General features: G+C 43.4%; 2 protein-coding genes across 2 annotated transcripts; both read right to left on the bottom strand.

The window, feature by feature from the left end:
• Positions 1-1,787: 1,787 nt before the first annotated feature.
• Positions 1,788-2,596, bottom strand: arl14 (ADP-ribosylation factor-like 14). Its single transcript, XM_079173076.1, has one exon. The coding sequence runs from the start codon at positions 2,450-2,452 to the stop codon at positions 1,922-1,924; it is 531 nt and encodes a 176-aa protein (XP_079029202.1). The 5' UTR covers positions 2,453-2,596; the 3' UTR covers positions 1,788-1,921.
• A 2,281-nt stretch (positions 2,597-4,877) lies between these two features.
• On the bottom strand, positions 4,878-14,165 carry ppm1la (protein phosphatase, Mg2+/Mn2+ dependent, 1La). The gene is made up of 4 exons (XM_079172587.1): positions 13,243-14,165; positions 9,958-10,132; positions 7,631-7,792; positions 4,878-7,297 (listed from the first exon to the last, which is right to left on the bottom strand). Exons 1-4 carry the CDS (start codon positions 13,639-13,641, stop codon positions 6,942-6,944), a joined length of 1,092 nt encoding a protein of 363 aa, XP_079028713.1. The 5' UTR covers positions 13,642-14,165; the 3' UTR covers positions 4,878-6,941.
• Positions 14,166-16,107: the final 1,942 nt, after the last annotated feature.

Raw genomic sequence — 16,107 nt, 5'->3', positions numbered from 1 at the left:
ACCGCTAAGTGCATAATAAATAAGGGGCACATTAAAGTACACTTAGGAGTTACTGTCAAACGGATTAGCATATCCAGATGTTGCAGAGAGACTTTCAGCTGTGGGCTTAGCCCGAAATATACTGAGGTGATTATATGAGTGGCAGCTATACAGTGGGTGAACATTTGAACATATTTAGTTTTTAGATTGTTCGTCACCTTTCTCTGTTTAGTGTTTTTCGGACCTCTGACCAGCGATGCGTCGATGATGGCTCTGCGTCAGCGTTTCAGCCAACGCATCTTCCAGCCCATTCAGTGAATCGTCTCGCCGGCACTTTTCCCCCAAAGCTTTACCATCGAGGTTCACTCGATAATTTCTCCCCTTTGAACACCACGACGATGCTCTTCTACAAATGCCAAGCGCTGTCGGTGTTGGCAGTTTGCTTTCTTGTTCGCACCATCGTTTACGCCATCCGAAAATGTGGACAGGACATTTGTCGGGACGACCAGGTCTGCTGCGCGCAGGGGAACAGCACCAACCCCGTCACCTGTTGCAAGCAGTTCATGGACAGCACTTACTACAACATCGCCATGGTCACCCGAAAACTTTCTGGGGTGCTTCTTATGCTGCTTCTCTTCGCTGCGGGATACTTCGTCCAGCGAATGTTGTGTTCCAGATCCAGGCAGCAGCTCACCCCGCCTCACAGCGGACACCCAACTGTCACCACGTCCCAGGAGCCGCTCGTGGAGAGCAGCAGCACACCGAGCATGTTGATGGAGCCAGCTGCCGCTTCTCAGCTGCCCTCATACGATGAATGCAAACGCCTGCCGACATATGAAGAAACGGTGTGCGGTGGGAGCAGAAGACGGCCGGAGTCCGACATGGGACAAGCTATGTGCATGGCAAGGACGTCAGTTTGATAAATGAACGGTTTCACCATTCGACTTTTGAGATTATATTCACTATAATGGACATTTCCTAAACACACAAACAACCCGCCCTACTATTTCCCCTGCAGCAGCCTTGACTGTGCGGATCTATACAAGAAGCGTCCATGCCCTGTACCGGCCAAAGATTTTATCGCTCGCTTTCATCGCCATGTAGAGGATCAACGAATGTTCAAGCTTGGTTCATTTTCTAAAAAGGCACGCTTTATTAATGGCTTTGCTAATGTTAATAAATCAGGTGTTATAATGCTTTAGTAATAAAACATCAGTAAGAATAACTTTGGGGTTGCCATGTCGTGAAAAATCCCTTTTTGGCTCTTTAATTCATCAAGAATTATCTTGGAAAAAAAACATTAACAGCTTCTAAACATTTACCACTACAGGCTTGAATGGATAATTTATATATATATATATAATTTATTTTATTAATTATTTATCAATGCTTTATTACGCCAGCCAACGTGTTGTTGTTTTTCTCAAACTGCAGCAGTTAACAGACTTTGTCTTTGTTATTCGCTGATATTGATGATGTATCAATGAAGCCTTTGTGAACCCAAGAGTTTAATCTAAATGCCCAGGGCAAAGTGAGATAAAATAATTCTGCTTAATAATTGAAGATATAGCTGCACACTGGTAAAAATCATTTCTACAGTAGCTTATTAGTGTGTGTGGGACTCAACTGTGGTTCTAATGCACGGTAATAGACTCCATGGTATCTTATGTTTCCTGTGGTATCCATTATAGTGCAGAGGAAGACGCCTAATATTTTCACTCACTCTTAAGCAGCTTGCAAGATGCTGTTGTTCCAATTAGGATCTGTGCATGCGCATAAAAGAAGTGACTTAACCAAAAGGTCCGATGTCATTAAATATGATTTATTGTTGATAAGGAGGGGTTTCGATTTACAAACGTATTTCATAATCAACTTGTCATATAATCGATGTTATGAAAATATCTAATTTCGTACAAATAAATGTTGATTCTTTTATTCTTTTTTATTTGACCATTTGGACCACTTGTCTGAAAGCTTCTTCAACTCCAAATCCCGTCGACGCAGAACAAGGCTGAACAAACCAGTCCCGACCTGAGCAAATCTTCCCCAGGTTAAACGAGTCCTTGATCTCAGTGACAGTCAGAGCGCCGTTCACGTCCTGTTTGTTGGCGAGAAGAACCAGCGGACGGCCCCGCAGCTGCTCGCTCTTCAGTGTTTTCTCCAGCTCCTTCCGCGCCTCCTCCAGACGCTCCCTGCCCGAGCTGTCCACAACAAACACGATGGCCGCCGCATCCTGGTGGAAACTCGGCCAGTACTCGCGCATCTTTTCCTGGCCACCGACATCCCACAGGGTTATGGCGACGCTCTTCCTGTTCTTCCTCGCCTCGAGCATTTCCACGTTGAAGCCGATGGTAGGAACGGTGCTGACGCACGTATTGTGCTTCAGTTTGTAGAGGAGAGTTGATTTCCCAGCGTTGTCCAGGCCCAGAAGGATAACTTGGGCCTCTGGTTGTTTAGACCCTTGCAGTCCCATGGCGATGTGGAGATATAAAAACAGTCAACTCAAGTGGGACAGGCACATCATCCACGTACAGTGCTCTATTGACGCAGTGTTTGCTTTGTGCGTTGCCCGGAGTTTAATAGATGATCCATTAGCTCCACGCTGACTGACTTACTCACGCTCACAGATAAGGCGCCACACCAGGGGGCAAAGTGTGTACCAACAGAGGATATCCCTTGTACGCTGTGTGGGTAGAGTTGTGCAAACGTATTACATCTGTTAAAACAATATTGTTCCCCCGCGTTTTATGCAGTGACACTAATCTTGTCATGAATAAAGGTTACAAAAGGTTATCCTGAGTTATTTTACTGAAAGACATTCTGCTAGTTCACTAAACGCACATTGAAAAGACAATCAGCCATATGTTATTGTCATTGCTATTCTGGAAAAGTATATTGCTGTAAATAGGATTAATGAAATCCACTTTAGTAAAACGGTTCTAAATTAGAACAAAAATACAGAGTCATTAGTTTGTTTGTTTGTTTATATGGTGCCATGGATGCATTGTTTCACACACAATCATTTGCCCGAAATTACATTTTGACACAGTTCAGGCATTACAATCTCACTTAAAACCAGTTGCCTCAGTGTAAATGTCAATCAATGGGTAAACAACAACAACCGACTTCACCTGCTAAAGAAAGAAATGCAGTTTTCGAACTGAACCAACAATATAGTCTTCTATATTGTAAAATAAAGAAAATAATGGTGTTTTTATAAAAGTCGTTAAATCCTTCATTTCAACCTACATTTGAAACATTACACACAGTCCAACCATCCTCTTGACACATAAGGTCAAGTGGATCTTGTATCGCACTGTCCCCAAACAACCTGAATGTTTCAGAGCTTCTCAAAAACAAAAGGAGACTATGCTGTTGTGAGAGACCTTCTGAACAAATACCCAGTCTTAAATATAAAAGTGGGTCATTGACCTCAACTCCATCAATATAATAATAAACTGTAATAATTAAAATAAAATGTATAGTATATAAAAAACAGTATAGTCAAATATAAAAGGAAGGAAAAATAAATGAAGTTCTGTCAGTCATTGGAAGGGTGGCCAACTGTGCCAAAGTGCACTGTGCGTACAAACCACTCCAGTTTAATTTAAACAGCAAAGTGGTTGATGTTAGCTGTTCTCACAATGCTCACCAAACATATCCAACTCTCTACTGACTCAACCCGGACTCCCTTCTTTCATTTGATCCGCTCCACATACTTTTTACAAGTATTTATTCTTACTAACTAAAACAGACACATAACAATTACGCTATTTTCAAAGAAAACACGTTTTCTCAGTGCGCATGACACATGGCACTCTTCGTCGCCACGATCTTCCGCTCGCGCAATCTGACACTGAATATAATGTCTCATATAGACTAAATCAACACATTAGAGTGATCAGTCCAGCCAACTCATGTCCCGGAGACGATTTAAATCCACTTCGACTCCACGGAGCACTTCAGCGAGGGAACCCAAATCAACAGCATCCTGCTGAGAAGACTCCAGAAGGACACACGGAGTGCGTCCAAGCACGGGTTGCTTCACTTAATTCCATCTTAATTCCACCCGGGGATTTGACTGTTGCGTCAAGTTCTGGTCCATTTCTCTCCCGGCTTCAACCACACGCCGCCGGTAGGATTGTCCATCACGTACACCAGTCCCTCGGTGTCACTGCGGCTCTGGGTCCAAGAATGGACCGCTGACTTCTCCAGTGGCCGCGGGGAAGAGCGAGGACAAGCCGACTGGCCTGTCACCTTCTTCTGAATGCGGACAACAGAGGCCGGAGAACAACATGCATCCGTTTTCTCACACATGTCCACTGCGCCAACGCGCTGAAAAATCACCCGTGCTTCTATGGAGGACTTGGAGCCTTGTTGTCCCATGTTGTGACTTCAATTCAAACACCCCTTTAAATAATCAAAGCAGAGTTGTGTAATTCGTGCTTGTGTCTGAGATTGTTCAATGTTTCTTTCTCTGCTGCCCGCGCACCTGTGTCACTACAACGAAGTGCCAAATCTTTATACAATATAGGCACGGTGTTTCCAGTAAAGTAGTGTGACGCAGTTGACTTTATGTTTATGAGACGCCCGAATGTTCCAACACGGGTCTTTCGCATTTGGATCAGTCAATGTCGAGCTATTCTGAGTCTCTGCACCTGGTAAAGACCGTCACATAGCTTGGCATCACCGAGTGCTTCCGAGCCGTCTGCGCCCCCCGGGAGGGCTGCAGCGGGGTTGGGTTACCTTGCAGATAGCAGCGCGCAGTCGTGGTCTGTAGGAAAGCTATTTGTGATCCGACAATCGCATCCCGGAAACACGCGGACGACGTCACGTCACAGTTGATGTAAGTAATGGAATGCCAGAAGGCCTTTGAGATAATTAAGACTGGAAATGCATTCAAGATGAAAGACTTAGTTTAATACTGATAGTTTACATACAGATTTGTTTTTTCTTTTCTTTATACATTGAGCATCAGCTCAACATGTGTGAACTGCCTCTCAAAAAAAAACAGTGATGGGTAATTTACAGACAAAGGACACAAAATATTATACAGTATGCTGATTTGGCAATCCGACAGACACACCCAAACACTCAACAATAAATAAGGCATTTGGTAAACTTAAATAAAAAAGGTGTCTCTCAATTAAACATTGGTAATATGGAGTTGAACATGAAACAGCAGCAAATTAACAGGTTGCTGGAGGAGCATATATTACTAGCTACTAGCATTCCGGTTGTACGGTTCACGATGTGTCACCGTTTAATCCTTTTCTGGAGGGGGGGGGGGGGGGGCTTCCCAGGTCAAAGGCAGGCACCAGTGTCCACGGTAACATTGTATGTACGTTGTTCATGACATGGATAAGCGGAAGCACATGCCCTGATACAGATGGTGTAAAACAATTTTGATGGAACAGTTTACTGAGCTCCATAAAACTGCAGTTACCAAGAGGTCAGCAACTAAATAAGGTTCTGCGTACATTAAAACCCTCTTGTATTACTGAGGATATACAGCGTTTACATTGGCTGATATGGAAGAATTCAACATTCTAAAAAATAAATAAAACGTTTGTGTGTCTGTGTGCATGTGTTGTATGTTGAAGTAATACTCCACCCAGAATCTCTCTTCTGAGTGTCACTAACCGTCTGCACTTGAAAAGTGGAAGAACATTTTTGCAGTTTCTGCCTTCAATGAGAAAAGTGTCATGACCAACCCTCAGCTCATTCATTGGTTCAACTTCCTAATGCAGTTTCCTGGTTGGCTACCGCAAACATTAAACAGTTACATCCATACTTACATACATGGATGAATTGTGTCTTTGTTAATTACAAACAATTAATAAATTGATCAACCTTTAAAAAATGATTACCAGTGTAAATTGTTTAATCAAATCTACATTAAAATCCCATAAAAACTCAAAGTTTGTGTTACTAATTCTGTTTACTTTCATCTTTAAATGATGAATTAGTTATTACTAAATGGAATCACACTACTTAAAAAAAGGCTTTTAAATGTTATTTATTATTCCAATTGCTCAAGTTTCCTGCTTACACATTTACAATTACTTAAAGACAGTTCTTTGTAATTTAAAGATGTGCAAGCACATAAAGGTTGAACAAAACCCAACCCACAGAGCAGCAGTGGGAGCTGTGATTGGCCAAATCCTGCCAAAAGACCAGCTGGCCAATCAGATCGGTTGCTTATTAAATTCATATTTATGCAACTTCTTTTCCACTTCGTTTCAAGCCGACTGCAGCCAGAGGGTGAAACCATGGTTAAGCGCTACCTCTCAAGTCTGCAGGCGGTGAGTGTTTGATACTCAAGAGTTAGATTTTAGGTGCAGCATCACTTCAAGTATAAAAGGTATCGATCCACTGGAGTCTTTTTTTGTATTTGACAACATTTTCCAGGTCAAAACTGTGACGGACGCATACATTAATCGAGCGCATCGTCACAATGCAGCAAGCAGGGTGGTGTAATCGCAAATACATTTTCAGTGTAGCTTCCTGTGGTTGCACGGTAATTCTTAAGTAGGCACTAGTTGAAGCCTTCTTTGAAGAAGCCTCCAGTGGAGCTGTACCATTGATGTGCATGTACAGCAAACAGTAGTTATTCAATCAGTCTAATGTGTGCTGGTTAAGAGAAATCCCCCGTCTGCTGTCTGTCTGTGTGTGTTTATGCATCTCCACTGTTCTCAGTATTTTATGTATTTAATGAACAGATGGTTATGAGATGTGTATTGTGTTCAAATGCCCTTATGTCAATCAAAAACCTACAAACAAAACAAAACATTATTATTTTGTACACGTTTTTGCATGTGTGTCTGTATGCGTGTGCACACGTTTGGTTCTCAGTGTCCATACTTCCTCCAGTGACATCACGCTCACTGCTTCACCCAGAAGATGCGGAAAAAATCGCTGAAAACATTGATCGCAATGTGAGCTCCAATCTTGACCGTGACCTACTCCCCCGCCTTGCTGCTCCCCCCAGCTCCACTTTTGAACTTCACCACCATGACGGTGATGTTGTCGGGGCAGCCGCGGTAGAAGGACTGGAGGACGATGCTCTTGGCGCCGAAGTGAGGCTCGTCCAGACGCTCGCGGACGAACCGGACGGCCTCCTCGTTGCTGAAAGCGTCCCACAGGCCGTCTGAGGCCAGGATCATGAACTCTGGCTGCAGCTTGTCCATGTCAAAGGTCATGATATCGGGGTCGGGGATGACTACGTTGAGGTTTTTAAGTGGGTAGTCCCCTAGGGAGCGGGACATAGCCAGGATCCCCTGGACTCTCCAGGATCCATTAAAACTGATGAAACCTCCTGGAAGGGAAGAAATAAGAATGAAAAGGTTTAAGCACAGTCTGATGATCTGCTCATGTGGACTTACAGTATTTCAATCAAACTAATGAGTAAGTGTGGCAGAAAACTGGATTGATTTGATATAACTTAATAAACAAAGATCACCTGTGAAACTCTTTTAATCACACAGCCTAGGTATCTATTTCATCAACGTCTGACCCTGTGCTTTATCAAACACAATGCTGTTTCTAAATTGACCAACAGATGGCAGCAAAGGGCCCTAAATTCCTCCCGGTGAGAGTGCAGTGCAGGTACAGTCAGTGTGTGGGATATTTGACGGGGCGGGTTCTCTACCTGCCCTCTTGATCCTCTTGCGCTCTTTCAGCTGGTACGGCTTGTGGTCGTGCGACAGTGCGACAGCGTTTCCGTCTTTGTCGCACAACACGCCGCGAGAGTCTCCAACGTTTGCCACTGTGAGTTCTCTGTCTGAAAGCAGGGCTACCAGACATGTCGTTCCTGCATGGGGAGATTGGATGACAAGGACAAAAATAAGAGGAAACAGTCCCAGAAAGCTGGGTTTTTTTTTAGTTAATGTTCCAACAATTCTGAGTTAAATCTGGTTTCCTGTTTATTTTAAACAGCGGGAGCAACAGAAGCATGGGGTTATCACATCATAAGAAAATGTAATGGTTTTCCAAAAAAACTCTTTGTGCCGGATTTAATGTATTATTTACTGTGTTGCTTGTGGTTGCTGTTCAGAGCAAACAAGAGAAAGAAAGGTAATGTTTGGTTTATGTGACATTTAAGATAACAGTGAGTGTTACAACAGTCTTGGGCCACGTCCAAAATGTCAGTAAATATATCTCCAGGAATGAAAATGTCAAGAGATCTCTGGTATGATCATATCTGCCACTATTATATTTTCATTTGATGTTCTGCACTATAATAAATACAGTGATTTGTAAAGATTAGACCACCTAATCCCCAGGCCTGAGCGTACATGTAGAGTAACCTATAATGACATGAGGGAATGTTTGTGTGAGTGAGTGAGTGAGCGAGCGAGAGATACAACAGGCCAAAAACAACAGTTCCTTGGGGTAGATGTATCAAATGCCATCAACTGATCAATCTGAATTTTACATCAGAGTAAAGAGTATCAACTACAGCGTAATACATCCCTCCGTCTGCACTACAAGTGGAGCACGAAGGAGCCATAATAGCAGTTTGTGTTTACATTTGCAGAATAATTATCATTGTTTGAGATGAGACCTCTCCTTATGTTTTGTTGAAAGCCGTGATTCACAGATTTTGAAAAACGCGGGGAGAGAGGAAGTCCTAGCTTTAGTGGAGACCGAACTAAGTGTTTTCACCGTCTCTCCTCATCGTTTAAGAATGTATCAGTATCATCTTCGATACATATATTATTTCCCCTCTCTCACACGCACACACATTTGAGTCTGACATTGTTTATTGGCCTTCAACATCTGGTAGGATATGAGTTTACTTATTATTTTAGAACAACAAATAAAAAGCGCCTGGATCTCCAACAAAGGTGCGTTAAAACAACTCCTCTATTGCTGCATGGGCAGTGGCTGTGACTGATTAGTGGGAGTGGAAGAACAGACGCGACTGGACTTATGGACAAGAGGTAAAAACAAACGGCGTTGGATGCGCTACGAGTCATTCAGCTGTCATTGTCTGCTTAAACTAAGGAATTGTTTGTCATGTGGATTTCCCGAGGAGGACTTGCTGTTGTTGAAGTTGCTTTGGCTCGTGTGTTGGATGCATAGACTTGATATTAAAATGGTTGGATGTCTCATGGAGGATTGGATGTTGCTGGAAATCGCCGCGGCTGGAGCGCTACTGCAGAGACAAATATTATATTTTTAAATGACATTGATGCATGTAGTACGCATTCAGTTGGGACACACTACTTCCTCATTGCATGGCATCTTGAACTTTGACCCTCTTCCTCGTGTATCTGAGTGGATGTAAATGCATAACCAAATCAAAAGTCAAATTGTGACTACATCTAGTTTTGAATTAATCTGTATTTGTTCAGAACACAAGACATTTTTTCAATAAGTAGATGTATTTCAGTAATCCCAGCCAATCTTGTAGGCAGCCTACCAGCAAATGATCTTGTTTTATTTACTCTGTTCCAATAAAATTGTGAAGTTGGAGGAGACAAGTGTAACAACTGATATCAACCCAAAAATTGCTGCAACAACTAATGAGACATAACAGAGCGTGGGAACTGCCAGCATGTATTTCAGTAGTTCCAATAACTTTGGAAATGGAATAGCCCCTATAGGGTGTAAAGAGGGAACCCGTCAAAGAGGTAAATAATGTCTGCGGGGAGGACATTTTACAGGAAATTGTGAGATTTGTGTGATAGCCGAGGTGCTGTGTCATGTCCTGTAAGAGGCAAGAGAGCGTGAATACCGAATAAACCAGGGCTTGAAGATATTATATCAACATCTCTACTTTAACCAAGGCCAGGGTGCACAACATTTCAAATGTTAGTGTTTTAGATTGATTGTAGCTGGTTTATTTCACAAAACGCCGCTTCAGCTTTCTTCCCGTCTTCTCTCTGTTGACCCATAAACTGTCCCCCAACCACACACACACACACACAACTAAATATTCACTTCCAACCCCCCTGTCCTCCGCCCCCTAACCTGCTTCATCGTGGTTGGCAGAGAGCTTGTCCAGCATCTCACGATCCACAGTCTGGATGCGCTGCTCGAGGATGCTGCTGTAAGAGAGAGCGCTCTCTCTCTTCTCTCTCTCAAAGGACTGCAGCTGCTGCTTCAGGGAGTCTGGCAGGTGGGCCTTCACGTAGTCAGCCGCAGCCTGGGAGAGAGAGGGGGGAGGTCAGAAGGGGAGGGAGGAAGAACACGGGGAGGGTTAGACGGCGGAAGAAGCACAGAGCTGTTTTGGTATTGATTGTTTCAAATTAGCTTAAAAGGTTCAGAAATTCATACAACTGGCTGCACTGCATTATACATATACGGTTCATCACATTTTGTGATTAATTATCCTCGGTTTGGCCCCCAGAATAAGATAAATAATGTTGTTACTCTTCGGGGGTTTGCCCCCTGTTGTTAGCAGGTAATTTGACCCAGGACTTTTTACACGAGTACTTCTTTCGTTTCATACAGCAGGTGCTCTGTGTTGAATTATTGAACAACCTCCTCATCCCCCAGCCACCCTCCTCCTCCTCCTCCTCCTCCTCCTCCTCCTCCTCCTCCTCCTCCTCCTCCTCCTCCTCCTCCTCCTCCTCCTCCTCCTCCATAGTCTTCTTCCTTTTCTTTCTCTGTCAAGATTTCCATTATGCTAATGCTGTCGAATCAAATCTTTATTAGGAAACTGTCATACCATCTTAATGTCACGGCAGATACAGAGTACATATTCACAGTTCTTATGGAAATTATTGCACTTTGGGCCGTTCAACTTGCACGCTTCACTGTTTGGCTTTCTGATGTTCTGATGATGTGTGAAAGCATGTACAGCACCGGTGCAGACCTTCAATATTCATTCGCAACTAAAAAAAACAGACAACCACTAGACTGAAAATGTTTGCCATTAATTAAACGGCATTGGGAGTAGAAAACAGCGAGGAAACGACACCTGGACGTGATCATGTTATTCCCAAAGATCACTAGAGTGTAACCATCTCTTCCTGCTTCCCTGTTTCTCTCTTTCCCTTCTGCTGGACACATGTACTCATTCATTTAGTGCAGAGAGAAAAGGGGCACTCAGTGAACCGCGAAATAGATTTCCATTTACAGACTTCATAAATGACTCAAATATTTCACAGTCTGAGGATTTAATGAGTGAATGTACATTATTGACGTCGCTGCTTTATTGCCCCACGAGTCATGAATTCAATTTCATGTAGCAAAAGTAGTGCGAACGCCTTTTAAAGTTGTAAACTTTTCACAGTTCCTGCCTCAGCAGCAGGTAGTCTCTGTAAATCACGAAGGGGAGCAGCAGCTTGTGCTGACTTTTTATAATTCTGGGTCAGAATTCACTACCTCGATAAAAAAAATACAGGCAGAAAAAAACAGAGAGGCGTTTGAGAAATGTCCTGCATATTTTCAGAACACACTGCACTGCCAGAGACGGCCTGGTTCTACCGGCCTGTGTTTGGTTTGGCGGCATCACTTCATTTAATATTGCCGATGTTTGTTTGTTTTTACGGTTGTGCCAAACTGCATAAAAAAAATCCACACATGTTGTAATATTTCACGACAACACCGCCGGCATTGAGAGTCCCAGAAGACAAACACAGCTTTCTCACATAACCCTTAACTTTGGACCCATCCCCCATCGTTTTACTATCTGCATTTACTTTACGGTTGGTGCTTACTTGTTTCCATATTTCAGGATGAGGTCTGTGTATTGATGCTCATGACCCTATAATAGCTGAGGTCCATGTCAGAGTGACACATTCAGTCCAAACCCAATTTGACTGAGAGTACTGAAAGATGAAATATAAAAGAATGAGTGAAAACACAAATGAATACACAGAGATGCACATTTGAGCAAATAAAAAGGGAAGGAAACTCAAAGGATGGAAAGAGTGAGGGTGAGAGATTGAGAGATGTCAGGACGGACAGGAAAGATAAATATGTGTTTAGGGGACATGAATGGAGAGGGATCCAGATGGGTAAACACCTTTGACTCTCTGTTTGTTGTCTCTCTCTCTCGCTACGATTGAACACAACCAAGCGGCAACTAATCTTTTTAAAAAAAGAGAACGGGGAGTTCCCTTCAGTATTTTCCTCTCATCAAATGTTTAGTGCCGATGTGCAGCGGATCAGACACAGGAATGAATGTTCTGGTGTGACCCGACCAGCATGGAGAACATTTGGTTTGAGAGGCGGAGCTTTAATTTTCATTCATGAACGTTTATTGCAGATATGATATAAGAACTATTATGCTTAACCCTGACATTCATCTTTTAGTTGTAAATAACACTTTGCACACAGAGCTTAAAAGGCTTTTTCATAAGAAAATTCTTGGATTGATACACATTGATGAATGTGTGTTAGAATAATGATTCAAACTAGAACTCGGTTTAAATTAGAAAACACCGTAGTTCAACTTTCTATATGTAAGACTAATAAATCCCCTAAAAATGTAAGAAAGCTAAAGCACAAACGTCACTGCTTCCAGCCTCTCAAATAAAAAAAAAGGTTATTTGCTGGTTTTCTTAGCCGTCAACTGAATATCTTTGGGTTTGGGATCGCTGTCTCGACAAAACCATCTAAATATGTTCCTGTGCAGTTGGAGCAATTGGGCTGTAAATCAGGTACTCAGCCAGTATCATTCACTGGAACCTCTGGGGCACAGGGGTGGCGCTGTGACAGATGGCGGCTGAGACACGTGGTCTGAAGGGAGCCATGAGAAACCATTGACCCTTGACGACACAGGGAGTGGTGGTGGAAAGATGGACAAAACCTTCCCACGAACACAACTAACCCCCACACGCGCGCACACACACACAAGGTCTTTGTTATGCATCCAAAGTCAACTCCCTGATTGGCAGCGGGACAGAGGAGGTGTTCACACAGAAGACAATGATGATGGAGGAAGAGGAGGAGGGGGGGCTCAAGGCATATGTCTGTGGCACAGTAATTAACTGTGTTCCCATAGAAACCTGGCACGGTGCTGTTATTTTCCATCTCTTATAATATCACTTTATTCAGAATATTATATATATCATGTCATAGTGGTGTTGTGATACATCTCCACACAGTTCACAATAGGTTTTATTGAGCATATAGCCTCAAAACAATAGCAGCAAATATTGAGCTACTGTATGCGTTCTCCCAATACCTGCCTGTCTCTCTACCTGCACGGAATTCAAAGTGGCGCTAACTCGTGTGCAGCTGCAGGTCTGGATGAGTGCAGCCTAATGCATCGGCCTGTCTAACCTCTCCCCCTCCCAGCCATACCTCTCCACCGTGGCCGTCAAATATCCCGAATATGGACGGGTGGCTCTTGTTGGCGATGTCGGTGAGCACCTCGAAGCGGTCCTCCATGTGGTCTCGCCTCCCCTGTATGGAGTACACGGCTACGTTGTTGTTCTTGAAGTCCCAGGTCTTGGAGAACTCCGCGTCCAGGACGCTGAGGCCTCCCAGTCGGTCATTCTGCATCATCTCCGCCACTTTCCCCTTCACCATCTTCACGGCGTCCCGGCTGGACTTGACGATGGTTTTCACCTCGTCCGTGTGGAAGAAGTAACTCCACAGCGCCAGACTTATGCACAGCAGGAACAACGTCTCCGGCCTGAGGAGAAAATAACGCATGATCCGACCCAGAAGAGACAAGAGCGTCATTGTGTCTCCTATCATCACACGCAACCAAACTGCGGTCTGTCTCTCTCTTCCTTTTTTTTTTTTTTTGCACAATTCACTCCATCCGTTCGCCGGGAGTGTGAAGAAAAATCGATTGGCAAAGGCTGAATTTCAACATCTAAAGTGTTTTCTACGGAGGCCTGTTGTCTCTACTCCGACCGCATACGCGCACTGTGCACGGCAGACTGCCAGACACCGGGCCGAGAAGCGCACGACAAAAGCGGGCAGGCCACCGTCACTGACTCGGTCCGATGTCTCGGTCCTATCTTCGGCTCCCTGAACAGCTGCGAGAGGATTCTCCGAGTTGAGCCGATCTCCCGCAGCCCATTGTAGGATGACTGATATTTCGGGTTGGACCCACCCCGGCGAGAGACATGTCACCGTGGGGGCAGAGAGTCGACGATGTGACTGGAGGTGTCCTCCTTTTCCGCCGCTGACCCCGTCTCTTCCCTCGGATAGCCGGTTCGGTCTCCGCATTCATCAGCACACGCTCCACACGCACGTCTCCATTCTTGAGCTTGTGTCAAAACCAATCGAGAATAAGACCGGTAGTCAGCTGTGGATGTCTTAAGAAAGCAAAGACACAAGCTGAAGCCGAAGCCAACTGCGGTGCACAAAGGATGTTAATTACACTGGGGCTTTATTTTGAAAGTATTTAGCGGAAGTAGATGTTTTGACACTGACTCATCCATTATGACGAAAGTGCGCAGCTGCAGAATCATACGATGGATAAGACATTGCGGAATGAAATGATGATGTCATCTACTATAATATGATATCAGGCTGATATCAAATCTAAATACATCCCCACATTGTATGACCCTGCTGACATGTCATGTCAACTGGACATCAATCAATAGAACACACTGTATTTGTAGACGCACACAAATAAAGCAGCTATATATGCAGCACAATTTAAATTCAGATAAAAGGGTATGACACAATAACACATTTTAGATTATAATATGGGTTATAACAATTGCGAGAAGATGCCTTTGTTCAGACAGCAGTGCATTGACCCAACACTGCCACCCGGTGGCTTTCTGGAGTAATATTTCTCTGACATCAACACAATCACAATTTATACTCGCACACACGAATCTAATTAGTACAGTCACAAATAGTATTAAACGTTTAACACTTAATTGAAGGTACAGTGCAGCATTTAGGGGGGACTATTTGCAGAAATGTAATATAATACTATAAAACAAGCCGTAGTTCTCCTACACACTTGGCCCACAGGAGGAGTTTCCATTGATTGCAATCTGAAACCTCACAGATAGATGATGCCAAATCCTACACACTGGACCTTTTTAAGCAAAAGAATAAGTGAATCTAACTTCAGTTGGTGTGTCATTGGGCCTCTTTCACAAACATGCGCAAATCCGTGCTTAGACTGATGAAGGCCCAGCCGGCTGTTTTAATGAACACACACACCGTTTAACTAAATGCATCTCATATTACAATCATATGCATTAAAAAACAACAATATTTAAAAGATTAAGAATTTAAATGAATGATGTCAAGGTTATGAAGCTTCCAGCTATTCGGTGCAGCCCAAATACATTTATGAAATAAATTACTTCTGGGAGAAAATCTTTGCCTGATGTCATCACTTTCACCCTCATTTCTCCCACTTATGGATGTTAGTTCAATAATCGCGGGGTGTCTCTCCTCTCAGGCTGACAGATCAGGTGCTCCTTGTCCTCCTCCTCCACCTGTTTCCTTGTTTTTCATCTGATTTGGTATTCTTTTTTTCCCGCATAAACTCTAATATCAATTTATTTTTTTAACCGAGCCCAATGGCAATAGCTTCAGGACTTCTATTTCCTTCTTTAGAGAAATAGGGGCGTGGCAGTATGATTTGCCAACATACACACTAAAATACACACTGTGGTAACAATGACATACTTGAGGATGCTTGGGTGATTAAACCTGGATGATTACATTTTTATTCTTGTATTTTAAGAGCACACATTATACAACACAGGTCTATAATAAAGCAGTGTATATGCACTCAGTTCATTTATTATTTTTTTCATGTACAGTATGGCTCCACACAAGATTTTGTGTGGAACTTTGGCAACTTAATGAGGAATCATTCAGAGTTAATGTCAGAGGTTTGAAACTACATCCAACACAGATTCTGAGACGCGTAAGGCTTGCTTCAGTGGGGCCAGGTTTCCATGAGGTTTACCGGGTTTACTGGGCTCTTTGGGTTGGTTTGATCAAGGAGATGAACGTTTGGATCAATGTTGCCACGCCGTCTGTTTTGGGACATTGATCCCTCTCCCACTGGGTGCATGGTGATCCATTTTCTGCTTTGAGGTGCTGCCAATTGGTGTGATCGCTACAAGGTGTTGCACCCAGTAACTCTCACATGATGTGCTATTCATTACAAACAATGTGTGTGTGTGTGTGTGTACTCTATGCTTATGTACACATGTTCTGCGGATGTGTGTC

This window comes from Pholis gunnellus (genome assembly GCF_910591455.1).
Source record: "Pholis gunnellus genome assembly, chromosome: 14".
In the NCBI taxonomy this organism is placed as follows: domain Eukaryota; kingdom Metazoa; phylum Chordata; class Actinopteri; order Perciformes; family Pholidae; genus Pholis; species Pholis gunnellus.
The sequence above is the reverse complement of the archived record's forward strand: the minus strand, read 5'-3'. Positions and strand labels throughout refer to the sequence as shown.